This window comes from Humulus lupulus, chromosome 8 (assembly GCF_963169125.1).
Source record: "Humulus lupulus chromosome 8, drHumLupu1.1, whole genome shotgun sequence".
Taxonomy (NCBI): domain Eukaryota; kingdom Viridiplantae; phylum Streptophyta; class Magnoliopsida; order Rosales; family Cannabaceae; genus Humulus; species Humulus lupulus.
In genome coordinates, this window is record NC_084800.1 from 19,495,560 (window position 1) to 19,520,559 (window position 25,000).

Below are 25,000 nucleotides of genomic sequence, written 5' to 3' on the forward strand. Positions count from 1 at the left end.
CATATCGATGCACTTTTTTCATATTTTCGATCTGTTAATAGTTTTCGGTGGAATCTTTTTTTATGATTGTGTACACTATAATTGTTTAGAACATCTTGCAAATTTTTAGAAAATATCAAATAATTTACAATATCGAAAATAATAACAAAAAAGTTTGTTGCATGTGCGACTGCTTTTTTTATGCATGTAGAAAATAACATGTTTGAATCATATTTAATTGTTCAATTTTTTTTGAAAATTTACAAAATATTTTAAATAACTACAATATACATGATTATAAAAAAAATTATGCCAAAACTCGTGTCATTACTTAAAATAAAAGGTTTACTAGAGAAAATCTATATTCTATATATAATAGCGCAAGTGGTTTGTGATGGAAAAATAGTATTTTGCTTTTTCTTTTTAAAATTATTTTAGATTTATAATAAAATATTAACACTACAATAATACTCATAAAATATTAAATAAGGAATTTTTTTTAGTTCATCCTTTTCAAATACACCAAATATATTACATGACTTAATTTTTATTATTTAAAAAAACTAGAAGAACCATTTAAAAATCTTCCTAAGGATTTTCTCCCGTAAACCCCTATTTTTTGGTTTACTGGTACCCTTTTTTTATTTTTAGTGTATATTATTATTTAGAGTATTTTGTAAATTTTAAAAAAATTATGCATAATTTACCGTGTCAAAAATAGAGTTCAAACAAATTATTTTTCATGAATGTAAAAAAAAATGCAATCGTGTATGAAATAAATTACTTGAACCTTATTTTCTGCACTGTAAATTATTTGATTTTTTTAATTTACAGAATACTCTAAATAACTACGATATTCACAATCATAAAAAAAATTGCGCCAAAAATCATCGCGGTACCGTAAACATAAAAAGTGTGTATTGATACACTCAAAAATAGGAGGTGCACAAGAGAATCCCCAATATTGCATTAGTTGAACTCTTCACACAACAAAAATAAATGCTATTACGGCGGGAAGGTCCGCTGCTAATGTCCCGCCGTCATAATACTGACTCTCACCAAGATCCATTTCTACTTCCTCATTTGTCGGTAAAAGGAAGTCTTCCACAACGTGAATCATCTCATCGTCTTCATTCTCATCAACCACCTCATCAGCAACAATTTCTTCCACCTCACCATGAAAAATTCACTTATCATAAGCTTGATGAAAACTCTTATCGAATACGTGTGTCCGAACAACATCTAAATATTCGAATCTATTATTATTGCATCTCACACAGAGGCACCTAATTCTTCCATCATAATCTTTATGTTCCGACGCTATCCTAAAAAAAGCTTGTAGACCATTCCAATATTCTTGACAACCACAATTTCTCAATATTGTCCAAAATTTATCAATCGCCATCTATGATGATTTAAGAGAGTATAATAAATGGTAGAAAAAAGAGCAACTATCCTAGTCCTATCATTTAAAAATGTTTATTATTTTAAATATTTTATGATGTCTTATAAGAAGTGTTATTCCTGGAAAAATTTGAATTTTATGATCTATGAACTAAATCAAGTAGCACGTGTTTTAATAGTATTAGAATATATTGTAAAGTTACTATTTTTTTAATTTATATAATATATACAACAAAAAAACAATATCTTCATAACAAAAATAATCAATTTAGTCACTATAAAAAACCAACGGAAAAAGATAAAGACCAAGAATTTAAAAATGTGAAAAAGGAAGCGTTACTTTTAGTAAGGAAAATTATCACAATTTTTTGTAAAATGGCTTGACAAGATTTGATTTTGACATATATATATATAATTAGAGAAAAATAGGCCAAAATTAAATTGGTCACCGACCCTAACATATTGGTAGGTACTTCAGAAGGCTTTCAGCAAAAGTCTCATCTTTGATCCAAACCAAAGCTACCATTTTTTTTTTTGTCATTAACCAAAGCTACCATTTTAGAATATGTTTCTAAATTAAAAAAGCATTAGAATCACCTCAATCTTCTTTTCCATCGGAGTACATTACCAATATACATATATAATTAAAGAAATAAATAATATTTATATATTTAGAGAAAGAGAGAGATGTTGGCCCAGACAGTTATTGAAAAGACTTAAAAAATGAATAAAAATTTCACAATTAGTAAGCAAGGCCTAAGAACCCAAAATATTTTCCATTGACAGGTCACTTTATCATCAAAGAAAGACAAAATAGTTCATACAAAATAAATTATATTTCATAAACCAAAATATATTACTCTCAATGAGTAACATTAACATTAGAATCACAAATCTAAAAACCCAAAATTAATAAACAAAAAACCAGAAATCTATGAGAGAGAAAGAGAAAAAAACCCTTACCTAATCAGACGAGCGTTAGAGAGAAAAAGACAGAGATAGAAAGAGAGGTATTAAGGGAGAATTGAAAAAAAAAACCATCATAAAATAGCATAGGGTGAGAGAATTAATATAAAAAAAATAAATAAATAAACATATACATACATGAGAGAGAACCGAGATAGAGAGATGAGGAGGAGATAAGCTTCATCGGTGGAGTGAAGGTGTTCAGGCCATAGAGGAATTTGGAGAGAAAATGCGTTTTAGGGATTTGGGAGAACGAGACGTGGGGTGCTTTGATAAAGTTCGCCGCTATTAATATAGCCAGTCGCTAATAATAGCATTAGCGGCGGGTAGTCTGCCGCTAATACTATTAGCGGCTAATAATCTACCTCTAATAAATGTGATTATCCACTGCTAATAAATCTTAAAAAAAACTCATCACTTTCTCGGGCATTTTTTTTTTGTATATTAGTGGTGGGTCCACCGCTAATAATGGTAAGTTTGCCGCTAATAGATATTATAATATTTTATAAATAATTAATACATTATTAGCGGCAGACACCTAGTCCGCCGCTAATAACCTCTAAAATAACAACGGATTGGGTCCGCCGCTAATAGTTACACCGCAAATGGTATTAATTGTTGTAGTGTCATCTAAAACAAATCACGAATTCATCGAAGGCCTATTTATACTAGCTCCAAAGGCTGTTTTTTCCTATCTTGCTGGTAAATTTTTGAGCGACATGAGCAAAATGATTTACATTTTCTTAACAGATTTTGATTTTATATTTTCCTTAGACAAGTTGTTAACTCTTTAACTTGCACTTTATTTTGGTATGAGAATGATTAATTAAATCGGAGAAGTGAAACTTTTGCCATTTTGGTTAGAGAGAAAAATCATTTCCCATAGTTGAATTATTCGTGTGTACCATGGGCACAAGAAGCGGATTCTCCACTTAAAAATAATAATTATCCACAATCGGTCAAGTTGGCTATGATTATGAAGAATAAGTTCTTTTTCATAGGCCAAACAAATCCCAGTAGTCAGGGTATGAATTTTAGTCTTTATTCCTTTGTTCTGTTTTCATTCACTCCCTTGGTCAATGATTTTCAACTATTTCATTTGCCAAGGCAAAAGAGAATTTACAAACTACTCAATGGCACTAAGATAATTAAATGAGCAAGAATTAAAAAGAACATTTACAAAATAACACTTTTGAATGAGATAAAGTGGGCTTTTGTTCCCAATTAAGGTGACATTCAAGATCATGGCCATTTTGATACAGCTTTTAAAAAAAGTAGAAGTTACTTTATTGTACAATAAAAGTATTTGGTTAACAGTCAAATTGCAACATATTAAAGAATTTATGCAGAAATTATAATTAAAAATTGTTTTTTTAGAAAAAATTTACAATAATATATTTTTTTTATCTAAATGTATTTACGTATTTATTATATATTAATTCAAATTAAAATATTTAAATAAATTAATATGATAATAATATAAATAATATTTAAATCTTAAATATTATTATTTTATTTTTATAATTTTATATTTATTAGATATTTTTTATTTTAGTAATTTTATATTAATAGACCACATTAATATAGATTTTTTTAAATGTTTAATATATATTTTATTATAAACTATAATATTTTTAAATTATAATTTATCAAACACAATAATTCCATGCTTTAGCAAAAAAAAAAAAAGAAATAATTAAAAACGTAAGAAGTAAGAGTTTTGCATAACCTAGGTGTTGTTCGGTAAAACTTAAAAAATATTTATTTATTTAATTAATTAAAAATTTTACAATTAAACATGTTTGGTAATTCTATTTTTATTTATTATTTTTTAAAATTTTAATTAAAATTCATTAAATTTTGAAAATAGAAAATTTTCACTTTCAAATTTTTTTTAAACCATTTTCGACTTTTCGTTTCTTTTTTTTTCTTCTCTTCTTCAATCAACATCTCATTTTATATTTTTAAACAAAAAAATAAATAAAAGTTATCAAACGCATTTATTATATAATATTATTAGTTGCGACATTAAACATGTTCACCGCTAATATCACATCAGGTAATTTTTTTAAATTAAAAATATTATTAGCGGCGAAATTTTTAATATTAGCAACGAAAATAAATTCAAAAATATCTTGAAAAAAATGTGGGAAATTTCCCACCAAACTGAATATAAGACTATTAGCGGTGACAGGTATTTGTTATGTTGTTGATGTTTTGGAATTTTATGTGTTCGTTACAATTATATATCCATAAATAATATATATATATATATGATACTCATACTAACAAAAAAATTTGGTCATATTTAGTTTAAAGATGTTAGCAGATGTAGCTTCATACCATTGCGGATATGATGGTGGTCAAGATCCATCAGATCCTATTATCATCGATACCTCCACAGTATCCATGGCCGATGTCTCCGCACACACCACAGGCACCGCAACCACCAAAAGAAGGGGACAATATGGAGGACGTTGAGGGTTGACATGTTTTATATATTATTGTATGCATATTTAATTTGGATAATATTGTATTAGTTGTGTAATTTGAATAAATTATTAATTTTATGCATATTTAATTTTGATATTATAAATTAAAAAATATTATTTAAATATTTTGTTTTAATAATTTATTTTTATTTTTTCAATTATATAAAAGTATTAGGGGCGGCATTTGTCCCCGCTAATACTATCAAAGTCGCCGCTTATATTATATTATTAGGGGCGGGTTTTTATTATCAGGGCGAAATATGATATGAGAATCACAATTATTAGGGACGACATTCAATTTATTAGGGGCGAAACTGCCGCCACTAATACTCAATATTAGGGACGTCTTTTTTGTCGCCGCTGATAATCGAAATTAGCGTCGAAATATTAGCAGCGACATGTGGCCACTAATGACTATCTGCAGTGACTTTGGGTTTCCATCGCCCCTAAAGACATTTTTTTTTGTAGTGTATTTTTTTAAAAAAAAAACAAAAACAAAAATAGTTACCAAACATATTTTTATTTTTTAAAAATAAATAAACAAAAATAAAAATAATATTTCTATTTTCGTGTTTAAAAAATTCAAAAACAAAATTTTTACCAAACATAATCCTAAGTCTTTACATATTTGTGATTATATCATAACGAGATTATTATACTATGATTATTATAATTAGAATTATTCATACACCTAGTTATAATATATATACAATTATATATGTATATTATATAATATAACATTTTTGTTGATGATTATTTTATTAGTGTCTTATCAAAAATATATTTTAATTTTAGCATATTTAAATAGATACAATATTTATATTAAAATCTATGTAATATGTGTGAATTTATTTTAACAAAATAAAATAAATGATATCTATTTTGGTCTTTTAATATTTAGTAACACTTTAATCAATAGTTTAACAAACACTCCAACATTGTTTTTTCACCTCACAACGCTTTAAAATCTATAATTTACCAAACACTCAGCAATTTTCCAACTACGGTAGATTTTTCCCAGCATAAATGTACCAAACTCGCTAATGTGTTACATTTTTACATATGTTACATTGAATAAACTTGAGCAGTGGAATTTTTCTTCATTTTACTAGCAATGAACTTTCTGTACCAAATAGCTGAAAATCTTGCTCTTCTAATGAGATTGCCAAAATCAACATGGTAGAGTCCAAAACGTAGAGTGTATCCACTTGTCCACTCAAAGTTGTCAAGCAAAGACCATGCAAAGTAGCCTCTTACATCAGCTCCTTTTCTATCCAAAAATAAAATAAAATAAAATTTTCATTCCCTATTATCTCAAAATCTTTCAAAGCTTCCTTTACTTTAGATTAAGAGATTTTCAAGCATACCTGATAGTAGAGGCTAAAGCCTTTAAGTAGGACGCCATGTACTCCACTCTTTCAACATCACTCAATAAATCTTTTACATTCGAATTGGGTTTGTCCTTGTAACCGTACCCTTCAAAGACAAAAACATAAGATACTTCAGTTTCTTTGAGTAGAGACAGAACAAGTTCTAAGATTCTTGATCATCATACTCACCGTTTTCTGTGATGAACATAGGTGTGTTGTTGTACCTTTCTTTTATGTACATAATAATATTTTCCAATCCTTGAGGATAAACATATATCCAGTCAACTTCAGTCTGCATCAGCAAGAAGCTTTTAAGTGAGTGATTTTGAACCCCCCAAAAAAAGAAGAAATTAATTTGATCTGTGATAATGATGAGCTTTACATACTTCTTTTCCAATAAAAGAACCATACTTTTGAGGAGTTCGTAATGCAAATCCTTCTATTTTTGAATTTCCTGGTCCTGGTTCACACTCAGAATATTTACAGTCTTTTATGTAGAAACTAGTGTAGTGGTTTACACCTATAAAGTCCACTCCATTCTTAAGCTTCTCCACTTCATGTTTTGAAAACACAGGCAAATCCAATCCCAGAATTTCTCTCATCTCTTCAGGGTATTTTCCATGCACAATGGGGTCTAAGAACCTGCATTGGAAGGAACTGTCTAAACTCGTACACAAAATACCTCATTTTAAAACCTTTTATGTTTTGGTATTGCAGAAAAAATTTCATACCAGTTCATATAGAAAGATATGGCTCTCTCAACAGCTAGCTTGTCTTCAGATGAGTTGCTGAAAGGCTCATACCATAAAGCATTCATAACAATCCCAATGCTTCCACCTTGGATTTTCTGAGTGTTCAAAACAGTTTATACAGATTAAGAACTCAGTTTGATGCTTAAACGAGACTTTACTACAGAGCATGGCCTAAAACATATATGTGAAGATATTAATACACTGGTAAAACCATTGATTATTTCAATCATTGCCAATCGATTTTGAGTTGCAACCTTATAAATCTTATAAGAACATTGTTCACCTGATATTTGGTTCGGTATACATCAACAGCTGCTGCATGAGATAAGATAACATTATGAGCAGCGGTTAAAGGCTCTCTCTCAGAATCTCCATAGCTGCAATTCCCAAAGGAGCCAGAGCAACGAGATGGTGGATACATCCCTGACCTGTAGCCTCGAATGACTGCAACATTGGGTTCATTGAAGGTTGTCCAGTACTTTACTCTGTCCCCAAATGATCTAAAACATATATCTGCGTAGTATTTGAAATCTTCCCTGATATATATGCATAATGATAAGGCCATTATATATGTATGTATATACAGTTGCATTCACAAATGGAGAAGAAGAAGATCAGGGTTTTGCTGCAACTTACTGTACTTCTGAACTTAACCAAGCTCCATATCTTTCTTCAAGTTCTTGAGGGATGTCGTAGTGAGTCAAAGTCACAAAGGGTTCGATCCCTGAAAGCAGATATATTTATAGCTAGAGATGACCAAATCTAATATTATTGGTGTTTGTATATTTGAAGTTAGAAAACCTCTATGTAGAAGAGCGTGAATGAGTTTGTTGTAATAGTCAATGCCAGCCCAATTTATGTGTCCAAATCTTCCTTCTGCGTGTGAGAATTGAGTAGAGAATGTTAGAATAATATAAGAATATGAGACATATGTATTTGTATTATATGGAGTAAATGGCGGCTAACTTTTTTTTCTCTAAATATACTCCGTGTATTTAAAATGTTTCACTTTTATACACAAAATTTTTTTTGTGGTAAATATACTCAATATTTTTTAAATATTGTACTTTTATACTTATTTTTTTTATTATTTTGATAAATAATAAGAAAGTGATGGAAAATATAAGATCTTAATTATTTTGTCTTTCTTATTATTTTTCAAAATAATTATTTAAAATTAAATATTAATAAATATTTTATTAAAATTAATAAAAATAATTTAAATAATTAAAAACTTACATATTTTCATCAATTTAAAATATAAATTTTTTAAAAAAAATAAAGAAAAAATATAAGTTTAATTATTATGATTAATTTTACTAATCTTAATTTTTTTTATTATTTTGAAAGTGAAAATAATTTAAAATTTTATAAATAAATAAAATTCTATATTTCTTCATCACTTTTTTATTATTTCTCAAAATAATTTTAAAAAATAAGTATAAAAGTGTAACATTTTAAAAACAATAAGTATATTTACCGAAGAAGAAAAATTTGGGTATAAAAGTATAACATTTTGAAAATATTAAGTATATTTCCCTAAAAAAAATTAGATATAAAAGTGTAACGTCTTGAAAACATAGAAGAAACTTTTTGAAATGAGATGGGAACACGTACCGGGTAAAATTCTTGCCCATGATATAGAGAAACGGTAGCTATTCACTCCAACATGATTCATGAGATTCAGATCTTCCTGTTTTTCATTCCAGAATCAAACTAAGCTAGTCGAGGAACCATAATGAAATAATGACAATTGACGAGCTTTGATTTGGAAAAAAAATATATATATATATATATATATATATAGAGGAAATTATATTTTATATGAGATTTTTATTAGAGTGTGCAAAAATATGGTTTTTTTTTCAAAAAAAAAAAGTTAATCTATGGCTTTTTTTAATAATTTTTACTTTTATGGGTTTATTTTCCCATATTTTTGTATAAAAGTTGGTTTATGCCATAGTTTTACTCTTAATCAAGTTTTATTAATTTGGAAGGGTATGTTTGAAATTTGATTATTATTTTTTTAACTTATTTGTTTTTTTTATATTGTTTTTATATTACTAATTTTATATTAAATTTTTCTTTGGTTGTTTTGCAAATTTTTTTTTGTAATATGAATTGTTTTTAAAATTCTTTTTTATTTATTATAAACACGTTTTTTTAGATTGTATGTTTTTCTTCTTCAAATTCTAGGTAAGGTAACCAGTTACTTTATTGATCTTTGACAATTATATAAAAAAAATCTTAGAGCTAGGTTAAATAACATGCATCAGGAAGGGTAACCAGTGGTTACCAGTTATCCTGAGATGAGTAACTTTTTACCATAAGATGAGTAACCAGTTACCTAAGAGGGGTGACGAGTTACTCATATTAAATATGAAAATAAACATCAAATTTGAAAGAAAAAGTGGAAGAACACTTCATTAAAAAATGAAGAAGAAATAATTATGATTTTAGTAATATATGTAACCAGTTACCATAAAGAAACCATAAATATACACACATCAGAATGTGAAGGTAACCAGTTACCTCCAGAAATATACATACAAAGAACATGAAGGTAATCAGTTACCCATTCATGTTTTCATATTTTTATTAGTTTTCTTTCCAAATTTTGGTATTCCTATAAGTGTTACAGTAAAAAGAAAATGCTGAAAAAATTGATTTGAATTTTTTTTACATATAGTGGAAAAAACTATAAAAAAAAATTACAATAATAAAAGATAATAATAAAAAAATAGTAAAATAATTATGTAATATTAAAATATATGTGTGAAAAAAATGAAAAAAAAAATGGAATGAGAAAAGAATAAGTACAAAAATGAAAAAAAAATGAAAAAAAGAAATGATGAATAAAAAAAATAGATGAATAAATAAGAATGAAAAGAAGAAGAAAAATAATAGAAAAATGTAAAGAAAAAAATGAATGAAAAAAATTGGTAGAAAATTTTGAGAAAAAAAAAAAGAAAAAATGGAAGAAGAAAAAAAGAAAGAAAAAAATCTCATATGTGTGAAAAAAGAAAAAAAAAATAGAAGGGGAAAATAATAAATACAAAAATGAAGAAAAAATAGAATGAAAAAAAAAACTGAAAAAATATGAAAAAAAAATATATATATATATATAAATGAAAGGAAAAAAAATTAATAAATGCGTAAAAATGAAAATAAGAAGAAAGAAGAATGGAAAAATTGAAAGAAAAAAAAGGATGAAAGAAAAAATTGGTAGAAAAAAAAAAAGAAAAAGGAAAAAATAAAAGAAAAAATAAGTAAGGGAAAAAAAAGAAAAAATAACTGAAAAAATAATAAAAAAATAAAAATAAATAAAATTACATTCATAATAAAAAATGCATAATTATAATAAAAAAATGTGGTATTTTCATATTTTAGTTAGCTACTAATTGTGTTTTCCATACTTTAACTTCTTCTTTAATAAATTTTTTCATACAATTTAAGAAAAATATAATTCTCATATTTTTGCACATTGATAGTATAAAAGCCATATTTTTAAAAATTCCAATAAGTAAAGGGTCAATATATCTGATTTAGCGAATTGGAATTAAGACACTAGACTAAGAAATAAACTATTAAATTAGACTATTTTAGAATAAACAAAATCTTATAAACTTCTAGATTATTTTGAGTACATCAATATCAAGTTGTGGAACTTCAATCAATTTGCTGTCCTATTCTCTACCCACCAAATAGCAGGACGACACATGTCAACTGACTCACACAGCAATAAGGCTTTGTTTGCATGAAAAAACACTTCAATAACAATAAATAAAAACCAATTGAGCTTCCCCAAAATCAATAACTGAACTCAAAAAATTAATAAATGCATACTACACATTAAAAAAATAATATATATACAATAAACATATTTGGAATGAATACAAAATTCTACAAAATCATAAGTTTTATTTATATGAACTTTTATATTAAATCCCTAATACTTGTTCCCAATTTTTTTTAGATGAATAAATAATGATGTGGAGTTTTTTTTTCCAAGATTTTCGTTAAAAAAAATAGAAAAAAAAATAAGGACTTAATATATAATTTTATACAGTATCTGCAAAAATATATAAATAAAACTTTTATGATCATTTTGTAATTTTTTGTGTGTTGATTGTATATATATATATATATATTTTTAATATGCATTATAGTCTATACATCTCGAACGGATAGTACGTGGGTTTATATATTTTTGGATCTTGTGTTTTGTCTCATTACCTATTTGGATCTTGTATTTTGAGAAATTTCTTTTTGAATCTTGTGTTTTGTAAAATTGTTCAAATAAAATTCTAAACCCAATTTTGATGAAGAAAAAAATTGAATATAACAACACGGTTGTTAGACAAAATGATTTTTTTTTTTTTAATTGTTAGTTTGGTGAATTATTTGTAATTTTAACTCAAAAAACTTTGACTAAAATCGAGTTTAGATTTTTATTTTAACTATTTTACAAAATACAGAATCTAATATATTATTTATCAAAACACAATATTCAAACAAATAATTTGATAAAACACAGTTGCAAAAAAATATAAACTATTTATTTGGGTTCAGTTATTGATTTTTATTTATTGTTATCAAAGTGTTTTTTCAGACAAACAAAGCCTTATTGCTGTGTGAGACGATTGACATGTGTCGTCCTGCTATTTGGTGCACAGAGAATAAGACAGCAAATTCGGACAGACGATCCGCGTCCGTCTACCACTAGTTTTTTTATTTTCAGTTTAACTTTCGTCGGGCACCGCCATGCTGTGCTGTCTATGTCAAAGACTAGGAAGGTTTCCACAGAAAGTAACGCCACTCAAGCGAAGCGATAATCATATGGAGAAGAGTGATTGCTTCAACTATTTTAGCTCTTTCTTTCCTAATTTCCTTTGGTTAAGTTATTGTTAAATTCAACTGAAAATTTGGACTAAGAAAAATTACTTCATACATAAACAAAACAACTACGAAAAGAGAATCATGTTAACAAGCAGTTCATATAATTTGCAAATTTTTGTAGGAATACAATATAGGAAAAATTATCAAGAAAAACTGGATTTATATGAACTTGTTTGGGAAGAGAAGTAGATCGATTTGGAGGTTCAGAATTCGACTTACCTCATAAAGATGGTACTGATCAACAGCGATGTCTCCAGTAGTTCCATCAATGATAGTACCTTTCAAAAAAACCCATATATCACTTTAGTACGTACTACAACTATTCACAGAGCAAAGGTTGAAGTCAACATACAAATTAATATACAGAACAAGAGTATAAGAGCAATCTAACCAGGCTTATGCGTGAAAAAATCCCAGTTACTGAGGCCTTTACCATCACTCAGAAATGCTCCTTCGTACTATAAACCATTCAAACATAATCTTTTATAAAGACATGTGTTCCAATAATGTTTAGTAGTGGAAAAAGATGAGGAAAGCGAACCTGATATGAAGAAGACGCTGTTCCAAAGAGGAAGGTGTTAGGGAATGATGAGACTGAGCTCGACACCATGAGTATGGTGGAAAAGTATACAAAAATTCCAAGAACACAGTGACCAAGTAACACCAAAACCTCCATATATATTATTGTAGAAGAGGAAGATTTTGAGAGAGATACATATAAATGGTTACATTTCAAAAGTACAAATGTAACATAAATAGCAAAATAGTACTAACTTTTACATTTTCAATACTGTCATTTTCTGCTTGGGTTGTTTTCATGTCACAGTCAGTCCTTTTAGGGAGCGCTCTCCAATTGGCTACATTTTGTTTCATATGTATAGAAAAATATATATTTACAACCTTTGTTCTCCATGAAAGAAACTTATGATATTTCACATACAGTACCACTGCTATAAGAGATTCACATCAACATTGTGATCAACGACGGATCTACGGGCTAGGGCCATGCCTGCCCACCCTATTTGTTTGTTTTTTTTCTTTTAAATTTTTGTATAATGGATTTTTAGGAAATAAATAAATAAATATGTAAATTTGTTAAATCATTTTCAACAAAATTTAAATATTGTGATAAATTTGACATGAATATTATATATACCGATTGCAATGCATATTATTTTGGTTAGTTTTATTTAGAAAATTTACTAATTATTTTTATTAAGTTTTTATGATTATCATATAAATTTAAAAAAATAAATAATATTATATATAAAATAATAACATAAATATATTAAAAGAAAAATTAAATCAAAACATCGTTATAGTTTTTTTTTTTAAAATAATACGATAATCTTTTAGATCACAAATTACATATTTAAGGTACAAAACATTCATGATATTATTCAAATCACACTTCAATAATTGGAGACGAAACTTGTTTATTCTTGATAGAAAATAAACGTTATGTTAATTTCTTATTTAGTTACACAATTATATTATATGTACAAATATGAAACTTATATATAATTTATTTATTATGTATTATATATTATTGTTATAATAATATTTTATAACATAACATGTGAATTTATATTAATATAACTACTAAATATTTATTCTAGAAAATTTTTATAAAAATTGAGACCATATATTATATGTTATACATAATAATAATAATAATAATAATAATAATAATAATAATAATAATAAAAATAAATATCTAGTTATAATAATAATATATTATAATATTTGAATTTATATTAATACAATTAATAAATATATATTTTAATTTGTTATTTATTAAATATCTAGTTATATATTATTATAATAATTTTAAATTTATATTAATATAATTAATAAATATCTAGTTATAATAAGGATATTTTATATATTTGAATTTATATTAATATAATTAATAAATATATATTTTTAATTTTTTAAAAAGTATATTCTCTTAAATATTTAAAATATTTCGTTAAAGTTAACAAAAAAAAGTCGTTAAAACAAAAAAAAAATTGTTATCTACACACTTTTTATGTATAGACTAGGTGCAAGCAATGTGCAATGCACATTTGTTTAGTTTTATTTTTAAAAAAATATTAAATTTTTATGATTGTCATATATATTTAAATAAATAAACAATATTATGTATATATAAAATAATGACATAAACATATTAAAAGAAAAATTAAACATAAACATTGTTTATGGGTTTTTCAAAAAATATATATATGATAACATTTTATATCATAAACTACACTATTTAATATATAAAACATTTATGATATTATTCAAATCACACTTTTATAATTGGAGAAGAAACTTTTTTATTCTTGAAAGAAGATAAATGTTATCATAATTTCTTATGTATTGTTAGACCGTCATAATATTTTTACACACATGACACTTATATATAATTTATTTATAATGTTTGAGATAAAGTTCTAGAGATATTGTATTTTGTGTAAATCAGCCCAAAAAGTTCAGAGCATTTCATTTCCTTTAAATAGCCAAAAAGGCACTTTACAACAATTCTCAAAAGAGGACTAATACAAACTTGACACGTAGCAAAACAGAATTGCACAAGTTACAATGCATAACAGAATTTGTTAAAGCAAAAACAATTGAAAAGAATTGCAAATATGTATCGGGATCCCATCATTCTGTTATGCCATCCTCTGCCTTTTTGCTGCTCCATACGTTTTCTCTAACACCACTCCTCAAACGATATGGTGACATTGTCACATTGAGTTTGCCAATCAAATACTGAAACCGTGGGGGTGAAAGGCTCTTTGTAAGACAATCTGTAATCTGCTCTTGAGAGGGAACGTATCTAATCTCAAGTTTCTTTTCCAGAACCTTGTCCCTTACAAAATGGACATCTAGTTCAATATGCTTGGTTCTTGCATGATAACCCGGTTTTAAGGCCAAGGCACTTGCACTTTGGTTATCACACCAAATAACTGGTATTGAGTTGCAGTTGAACCTGAGTTCAGTGAGAAGTTCTTGAAGCCATGACATCTCTGCTGCAAGATGAGCCAAGGATCTATATTCTGACTCTTTACTTGGCCATGCCACAACACTTTGCTTCTTAGAGGACCATGAAACCAGAGAATTTCCTAGGAACACACAGTAGCCTGCTACAGATCTGCGATCATCAGGACAGCAGGCCCAATCAGCATCTGAATATCCAACAAGAGTCAGGTTGTCACTAGGTACTATATGAATACCGTGATACAAAGTTCCCTTTAAGTAACGAAGAATTCTTTTTGCTGCATTCCAGTGGGTGTCTGTCGGCTGTTTAAGAAACTGGCTAAGTCTATTTACAGCAAAAGAAATATCTGGCCTTGTATGACTCAGATATTGCAGCGCTCCAACTAAACTTCTGTATTATGTCTGTCTATCTAGTAGTCTTCCTTCTGTAATAGACATTGGTTTCCCTGCAATCATAGGAGTCTTGATTGGCTTGGTATGTAGCATCTGAAATCTCTGCAGCAACTCTGTAATGTATTTACCTTGCGAAAGGTACATACCAGTTTTGTCTCTGAACACCTCAATTCCAAGGAAAAAATGCAGTGGACCAAGATCCTTGAGTGAGAAACTCTTGTTTAATTTGGCAATAAACGTATTCACCTCAGCTGAAATATTCCCAGTCACAACTATATCATCAACATAAACTAGAACCATAATAACAAAACTGGTTTCCTTGAGAATAAAAAATGATGAATCTGCCTTAGAGTTAACAAAACGCCAGTGAATAAGTGTGGTCTTCAATTGATCATACCAGGCCCTAGGCGCCTGTTTAAGTCCGTAAATAGATTTGTGCAGCTTACAAACATAATCAGGTCGTTGAGGATCTTCAAACCCAGGAGGTTGTGCCATGAACACATCCTCTTCAAGTACACCGTTTAAGAACGTGTTATTGATATCGACTTGTCGCACCTCCCAGTCATGAGCCACGGCTAAAGTTAGAACCACACGAACAGTCGCTGCCTTGACCACCGGACTAAATGTCTCACCAAACTCAAGCCCAGGTCTTTGATGAAAGCCTTTGGCAACTAATCGGACTTTGTAACGTTGAAAAGATCCATCGGCATTAAGTTTCTCTTTGAACACCCACTTGCACCCAACAATATTATGAGCATCAGACAACGGCACTAAGCTCCAAGTATGATTTCGTTTGAGAGCCTCAAATTCATCAACCATGGCACGATTCCACCCCTCATGCTGAAGGGCATTCTGGACTGAGGCAGGAAGAAAAGATGAGTCAGAGAAAGCAGCTTGACCAACAAAAGTTAGAGGTTTAAAAATACCATCCTTCGCACGAGTAATCATGGGGTGCATTGAGACAATAGGTGCGGGAGCTGGTGGCAATGTCGACTGAGAATCCGATACTTCATGCGCAGTAATGGGTGAGACGTCAGGGATCGCACTATCATACGGAATTGGCGAACCAAGAACAGAAGAGACTGATCTATCAGAGGAGGTGCTGGACGGTGATGCTGCTGGAACACTTGGAGAGGACACTGCAGAGACATTAGATGGTACAGACCTTGAGGAAGAAGGAGGAACTGACACAGTGGGCAAATTGAACCATGAATGAGGAGTATGCATTGTAACAAACTGTTCAGGTTGCCTAGTGTTTAGAAACCCAGATGCAAACGGAAATTCATGTTCATTAAAAATGACATGCCGAGTAATATATATACGACCATGAGGACTAAGGCATTTATAACCCTTGTGTGCTTCACTATAACCCAGATTAACGCACTTTACAGAATGAAAATCAAACTTGTGATTTTGATATGGTCGAATACAGGGAAAACATGAGACCCCAAAAGTTTTCAAAAATTTATAATCTGGAAGTTTTGAAAACAATACCTGAAATGGTGATTTTCCCTTAAGCACAGGAGTTGGAAGACGATTAATTAAATAAATTGATGTTTGAAAAGCATCAGACCAAAATTTTAGGGGCATTTGAGCTTGGGCGAGAAGTGTTAGGCCGGTTTCTACAATGTGCCTATGCTTACGTTCAGCTCTCCCTTTTTGTTCAGACGTGTGTGGGCAAGAATGTTGAAATAAAATCCCATGTTCATTAACTAGATGTGTAAACGCTTGAAATTCCCCTCCCCAGTCTGTACGAAGTTGTTTGATTTTTCTGTCAAATTGATTTTCAACAAGTTATTTGAATTGGACAAAGGCTGCTAAAGCATCTGATTTTTGTTTTAAGGGGAATAACCAAGTGTATCTGCTATAATCATCCAGAAAATGTATATAATATCTGTAATTTGTGTGTGATGCAACTGGGGATGGTCCCCATAAATCTATGTGAATGAGTTCTAAAACATGGGTAGCTTGACTATTAGAAATAGGAAATGGAAGAGCATGTGCTTTGCCAAACTGACATGCATCACAAAAGGTGAGAGTTTCATTAGCATTGACAGTAACATTGCATAATTTCAAAACATGATTTAAAACTGTTCTAGAGGGGTGACCAAGGCGTTTATGCCAAGTATTAACTACAGATATTTGTGACTGATTTTGGGCAGAGACGTTTGGAACTCTTTGTGAATGGACAGAGAAGGCTTGTTTCGTTGGTGAGGTTGAACCCAGACGGTATAGGCCATCCTCAAGTGTTCCTCGCAACACCTCCATCCTTGTTTCCAGATCCTTCACGCAACAAAATTCAGGAAAGAACTCAATAGAGACATTGTTGTCACTAGTCAACTTCGAAACACTGATAAGATTCTTTGTAATGGAGGGAACATGCAATAAATCATTAAGTGCAAGAGGAATAGAGTGAGAAGTGCGTAAGGACCCAGTTCCAATATGTGCAATTTGAAGTTGACTACCATCCCCAATGACCATATACTCCTTACCATTATAGTCGGTTTTGTTGTTGAGTTTATCAGCTTCTGGAGTGAGGTGATTGGATGCTCCACTATCTGCATACCAGCTGTCGTCTTGCAATGTTTGAGGTGTAGCAATTAGAGCTGACAATGGAGATGATTTGTCAAAGTTCTGCTGAGGCTCATTCTGGGGAGTGTGACCCATATAATTGTCATTATATCGATAGTAACACACAGCTGCTGAGTGTCCAAGTTTCCCACAGACTTGGCACGTGGGTCGTGTATTGTCTCTTCCGAATCGTCCTCTTCCACGGTTGAAGTGTGAATTTCCTCTTTGTTGATTGCTTGGATAAAAAGACCCACGGCCTTGAGCATTGTAGTTGTTCCCTCGTCCAGAACCACCCCTGTTTCCTGAATAGTATGGTTTCTGTGCAACATTGACAGAGAAATTGCTGATTGTTTTGCTATTTTGGGAAATAGCTCCTAGTCGCTCAAGCTTACTGTCGAAGCTAAGGAGAGATCCCTGGAGTTCCTGCCAAGACAAATCAGATCTGTTTTCTAAAAGCAGCACAATAGATAGATATTCCATATCAAGACCTGAAAGAACATTTGCTATTAAATGTTTTTTTGGATAAGGATCTCCTGCAAGAGCTAAAGAGTCGGCCCACATCCTCTTCATTTTAAGGTAATCGGTCATGGTTTGAGCTCCTTTCCGAGTTGTTTGTAGCTTTGTACGCAGATCATCCATATTTGCTTTAGAGTATGCTCCATATAGCTCTTCCAAAGCAGTCCAAAGTGTTGAGGCCGATGTGCAACCCATGACTTCAGAGGCGATTGTTTCTGTCATGGATCCATACAACCAGCCCATAAGCAGCTGGTCATGAACAATCCAGTTCTCATAGTCTGGATTTGATTGCATCTCTGTAATTGTTTCTCCATTTTCTTCAGTTTTCTTCATTTCCATGAACTCCGATGGGCACCGTTTTTGTCCGTTGAGATAGCCTTCAAGGCGATGACCTCTTATAATTGTAAAGACCATTGTCTTCCACAATGGAAAATTGTTTCTGTCTAATTTAAGTGAAAATGGCTGACTTAGAGTATTGCTGAAGGGGCTGGATATTGCTACAGGTTGAACAACCATTGATGATTGAGCTCGTGAGCGTTTCTAGGTAACGTCGGGACTCACTCGTCCTGGTGATTCTTGGGGAGTCTGACTCTGGTTCGTCGACATGGTGGCTGGCCAGCTGCAACCTCGCTGCTCTGATACCAAGATAAAGTTCTAGAGATATTGTATTTTGTGTAAATCAGCCCAAAAAGTTCAGAGCATTTCATTTCCTTTAAATAGCCAAAAAGGCACTTTACAACAATTCTCAAAAGATGACTAATACAAACTTGACACGTAGCAAAACAGAATTGCACAAGTTACAATGCATAACAGAATTTGTTAAAGCAAAAACAATTGAAAAGAATTGCAAATATGTATCGGGATCCCATCATTCTGTTATGCCATCATTTGCCTTTTTGCTGCTCAATACGTTTTCTCTAACAGTTTGTTATTATTTAATATGAATATATATTTAGTTAAGTTACATTAAGTAATAAACAAATATTTCTTTATAAATATAAAAAATAAAATATTTAATAAAAATTAAAATTATGTATAATAATGATATTTTATAATATTTGAATTTATATTAATATAATTAATAAATATTTATTTTTAATAATTTTTAAATGTATGTTATCTACATATTTTTTTTATATAAAAGAGATACGTGACACAAATTTTAAATTGTACTCTAAAACAAAATAACATTTTGAGATCAATTTAATATATATAAAATATTAAACTATCATAAATGATGCATTAATATTTATTGAAAATATTAATTTTTTTCTTTTGCATTTTTTTTTTTTTTTTGTACTTTAATAACATTATTGTAGTTATGTTCTTATGCTGTGCCAAATTTGTTCAAAATATAAAAGTATTATATTGCATCACTTATTCATCAATTCATCACTCCATTTGAGATGTTTTTAATTGATGTTGTTGACTTTTTGATGGCTTTGTAATTCTGTTATAAAAAATATTATATATATATATATATATCTCGGAAAATTCAACAGTGGGGACATGAATTTTGTCGACACTTGTAGGGACATTTTGTTGGTCCTCCACCTGTACCGTTGATATGGCTAATGGTAGGACTAACCGCATGTAATTTATTTTCTTATTATTATTCTATTGAAAAGCTACGGACTGACCTGGTTAAATGTTGACTTCATTTTTTAAAACCCTCCATAAAACAGCAAATATGGAAATCAATGGAGTCTGTCTGTCTGGCTGAGCTATTAGGTTTCTAATTTATTTTTATTTTCGTCATATTATTTTTGCACCTTACATAAATTAAAAAAGAATAAAAAATATTATGGACAAAATTGAACTCTTACCAGAATAAAGAATATGACCGTAGCCTAACATAAATTTAAAACTGATAAAAAATATGAACATATTCATTTCTTCAACTCTTGGCTTAACCACTCCACCATTTTATTCAACCCTGCTGGGCTCTTCACAAACCTTTTGTCAAACCATCATAGGTTTTTATTTTTAGCCCGGCATTGATCTCATCTTGTTGGAATTTTTGCAAAAAGTAAATTATTCAAAAAAATAGAAAAAGTATATTTTGGTGTGTGATATGGGAAAAAGAGTCTCAAATGTATTTGGAATACTCTACCAATAGTGTATATGAGATGCAAATGCTAGTTATTAGGGTGTGCCAAGTGGTATCTAGTTTTGTGCGAATGGGTGAAGACTCACACACTTGACCACCATACGCGTGCGCTGCCATCCGACCAAGTCGGACGAGTGGTGTCACACTATATATTTTGGAAAATTATTGAATTAAATATAATTTGTACTTTATTCATTAAATTATATTTAAAACGTGCTTACATCAGTCAAATTAGCAGACTGAATAATTTATTCTTTATCCTTAATTTTTGCATGAGATCACCTCTCTTCCACGTTCAAAAACGTTTTCGTATTCCTATTACTGCTCCTTGTTAGATTAAATGAAATATAGGCATATGAACAATTCTATACATGTATGCGTAATTGATATATAGATTGAACATATACAAAGAGATGATCGAATATTGTATAACTCCAGTCATTGCAATTGATAATCTCGATCTAGTTTTAGATCTACAAAAGAAAAGAGTTACTGAAAGTTAGAATGAGCAATGAGCTTGGGGACCAGTACTCTATATTTATAGAGTGAGACTTACTATGAGAGTCTCTGTCACAGATTAAGATATTCTCTCAATTAGTTGCGATATGCAAAATCGGGTAACAAATAATATTGACCATTAATTAGAATATTTTGTCAATAACTAAAATATTGACTTTGATATATTAAATCAATTAGTTTTTAACAAATTGATTTTACATACCATAAAAATAAATATTCTAACATTCTTAACTTTTTAATTTGAAAATTTGACTGATGGAATGTTAAATAAGATTGAGTAAGATAATTGTTATTTGTATATGAATTATTTAAATTATTATGTATGGAGGTTGTATAGGATGGATATTAGGTAGTATAGTATGATGATGTTGATAAGTTGATAAGTTGGATGATTGGTGGGACAAGGAAGAGTTATGTTTTAATTTTTATGTGTGTAGGAAAAGAGGAGACAAGGTAGTAAGTTAGTAGTAAAAGACTTGATTTTGCTACTCAAGCTTAGTTACATTTGGAAACTTGATGGGGTATTTATAGTTGCTTACCCCTACATTTAATTTTATCTAGATTATTCTAGTTCTATATGATTTACAACTTTTCTAGACTTTTCTAATTGATTTACATTCTTCTACATTCTTTTTGATTGGTTACTTCTAGTTTTCTAAATATTCTAGGCTTTTCTAGTTTATTTATTTTACTAGATTTCTAAAGTTTTCACTAGAATATTCTAAGATACAAATATTCTAGAGATGTGTAGCACATTTTAACATTGATTGATGAAAGTAACAGAAGAAACATGCTTTTATCAAACAAAAATTTTATTTTCCTTCCTCTCGAATTTTTTGAGCAACAAAAGGGTGTATGTGAATGGACTCCTTCTGTGCAAAGGGATACCGATACAGAGTACTGAGTTGTATTATCCTGAGGACACTGTGAAACGTCTTAAAGAAAGCAGCAGTGTTTGCGACTCAACCCAAAGAATTCATACGGTAATATCGTTCTAATGTAATTTCTACATCAACACATCCCATCTACAGATCTGGCAACGACTATGAACAAAGTGCAGGTGACAGCGAAGACGTCCTTCGCAATAGCTTTGCTTGCGACAACTTTCCGCTGCTACTGGCTTTGAACGAACCACTGATAGTTGGTGCATGGAGAGATGAGTCTTTTGAGTTTGCAATGTATTTCATTTCATTTTATTTTGGTAGGTGAATTTCATCAGTTTCGAACGAAGGATGACCTGGAATTTTTTTTATTAACCTGTGAGTGAATAATCATCACAGTTCCATTTTTTTGCAAGTCAGGAAAAAGCCTCCGGCAAAGAAATCATCTTTTAAGAAATGAGGGGCCATTGTTCAAAACATTTTTAGTGCTTTTTTCTATTTAATTTACTAAATGGGCAAAGGCAAATGGCTTAGGCGTTCTATTATTTTAATAAAAAAATGCTAAATAAAATTTCAAATCAGATCAAATAGGTCTGACCATGTGCTAACTTTTAATAAGAAAACATTATTAAAATAATACCAAAAAAGAACAAAAAATTCAATGTGGTAGGTACTAGGTACATCTTTAATATAATGCAACTCAATAAATATGAGTCCTTAAATTTACAATGAGGGGCGTAAAAAGTAGGCTGAGGCAAGAGTGCATTGGCAAAATGACCCTAATGAAAATTTTTATTAGCAAAATGATTTTTCAAATATTTTTATTAGCAAAATGACCACCTTTTAAACTTAACTTAATAATTAATTTAATAAATATAATTAACATTAAATTAATTTTTCTTTATCATTTAAAGAAAAAAAAAACAGGGAGTAAAACTCTAGGGAAAAAAACCGTGACCTCTCTTGAAGGTCTTCCTCTCCACATTTTCTAAAGTTTTCTTCATCTTTATTGAGTTCTTCTCTTCATCTCCATTACAATACTCAAGTCTTTCTTCTTCAATGATATTCATATTCACCTTTGACTTAAGAAAATCAAGAAACCATTAAAGAAAGAAGAAGTGAAAATTCCATCCAAGAATTTTAAAGGTTAGTAATTGACTATAATCTCACGTTTAACAATTGAGTATTTGTTATTTACAATTATATAACAATATGAAGCATAAATTTAGGTTTTTCTAAGAAAAAAATAAAAATCTGGTGTGAAAATAACCTCAGTTCGAGGTTGAAGACGACCTGTAATATGCGACCATATGCGACCAAAGGCAACCCTTTGGTCGCACATGGTCGCTTAGTGTAAATGGAAAACTATACTATGCGACCATGTAGGTCGCACATGGTCGCTCAGTGTAATCGAAAAACTATACTAAACGACCATATGCGACCTTAGTGTAATTTTCAGATTCACACATGTGGTATTCTTATTTTACACTTGTTAATTTGAATATTTAACTTTATGACAGGTATGGATCACATCTTTATATGCATGGACTATAATGGTGAGTGGAAGATTACAAGTAATCGTATTTGGGAATGGTTTGGTACTGGTTGCAACAAGGGATTTGTGGTTGACCGGAGTATCAAGTTTCATCAACTAGTGAATAAAGTCTATGAAAAAGTAGGTGTTGATCGAAATTTATATGAAATTGAAATAACTCATAAGGTGGCTAGTGAAACATTCAACAAGATGGCACCAAGTAAGATTTGTGGTGATTCTGATGTAGAGGATCTGTTGAAGGAGTTGTACAAAGCTAAAGAAGTGATTCTTTTGTATGTGTGCGTCAAAAAGAATAATGATAAAGGAAAGATGAAGCTTGTCAATGATGGTGATGGTGATGGATTCACTGGTGATGATGTTGAATTTGGTTGTGATGATGATGTTTTTGATAATGGAAGCTTTTATGATAACTATTTTGGGTGTCATGTAATAGATCAATTTCCAAATGATCCAAGCTATGTCCCGAGTGAAGATATAGCGCAGAGTGGTGAAGACATCATTGGTTCCAATCCCACACCAGATGATATAGTACATGAGGGAGGTAACAATGTACTCGAGGAATGTGATAAAGTAGTTCAAGAAAATAATGATGTAATTGGGAATGACAATATAGTCGGGGGAGGTCAGATTATCCCTTATCAACATTTTGATACGTTTATGGGAAATTTTGCACAATTCAATAGAGAAGCAACTCAAAATAGTGGCAGACATGATGGATCTGATTTAAAAGTGGGTCAACACTTTGAGAGTAAGGATGATTTGAGTTATTATCTTAGCATCATCGCCATTAATGGGAGATTTGAAATGCGAACAACCAAATCAACCAAGTCTGTAAAGGAGGTTCGTTGTATTAGTGAAAATTGCTCATGGAGAGTCAGTGCTATAAAGATGAAAGATTCACATTTCTTGGTCATTCGACAATACTATAGTCTTCACAGTTGCTCATTAATGAACCGAAATGCCAATCATAGACAAGCATCCAGTCGTGTTATTGGTTCTCGTGTACAGGGACACTTTAAGAATAGTAAAGACCCACTCAACCCAAGAAGCCTCGCAGGATTCATGCGTGAGGAAATGAAAGTTCAAGTCAGTTATTGGAAAGCTTGGAAAGGAAAACAGTGGGCTCAAAATTTGATTAGAGGAACGGCCAAAGAAAATTTTGCCTTGCTCCCTTCGTATTGTCACATGTTGAAGCGGGCAAATCCAGGTACAGTTACTCACATTGAACTTGATTCAGAAAATAAGTTCAAGTACTTTTCTATGGCTTTAGGTGTGGCCATAAGAGGGTTCACTTACATGAGGAAAGTAATTGGTATTGATGCTGCTTGGATCAAAACTAAGCATAAGGGTGTGTTATTAGTAACAACTACACAAGATAGTGAATATCATACTTACCCCATTGCATGGGGTTTGGTTGACAGTGAGAATAACACTTCATGGACATGGTTCTTAGAGAAGTTGAAGGAGTTGATACCTGATAGCTCAGACTTATGTTTTATTTCTGATAGACATCAAAGTATCAAACATGCAGTTCGTCATGTTTATGTTATGGCTTCTCATGGGACATGTTATTGGCATGTAAAACAGAATATAAAACACCGT

General features: G+C 30.2%; 1 protein-coding gene and 1 long non-coding RNA gene across 3 annotated transcripts; both read right to left on the reverse strand.

Annotated features, from left to right (window-relative positions):
* Positions 1-875: 875 nt before the first annotated feature.
* On the reverse strand, positions 876-2,650 carry LOC133793539 (uncharacterized). The gene is made up of 2 exons (XR_009874867.1): positions 2,488-2,650; positions 876-1,143 (listed from the first exon to the last, which is right to left on the reverse strand). It is a non-coding gene; the product is annotated as an uncharacterized LOC133793539 (long non-coding RNA).
* A 3,129-nt stretch (positions 2,651-5,779) lies between these two features.
* Positions 5,780-12,761, reverse strand: LOC133795416 (beta-glucosidase 47-like). 2 transcript variants are annotated; one of them, XM_062232866.1, is made up of 12 exons: positions 12,404-12,761; positions 12,254-12,320; positions 12,082-12,140; positions 8,581-8,656; positions 7,765-7,839; positions 7,600-7,687; positions 7,247-7,499; positions 6,943-7,058; positions 6,598-6,853; positions 6,401-6,503; positions 6,209-6,317; positions 5,780-6,111 (listed from the first exon to the last, which is right to left on the reverse strand). In XM_062232866.1, the coding sequence occupies exons 1-12, from the start codon at positions 12,536-12,538 to the stop codon at positions 5,907-5,909; spliced, it is 1,542 nt and encodes a 513-aa protein (XP_062088850.1). In that variant the 5' UTR covers positions 12,539-12,761; the 3' UTR covers positions 5,780-5,906. The 2 variants fall into 2 exon arrangements, with proteins under 2 accessions (XP_062088850.1, XP_062088851.1); XM_062232867.1 differs by having other exon boundaries at positions 5,966-6,106.
* Positions 12,762-25,000: the final 12,239 nt, after the last annotated feature.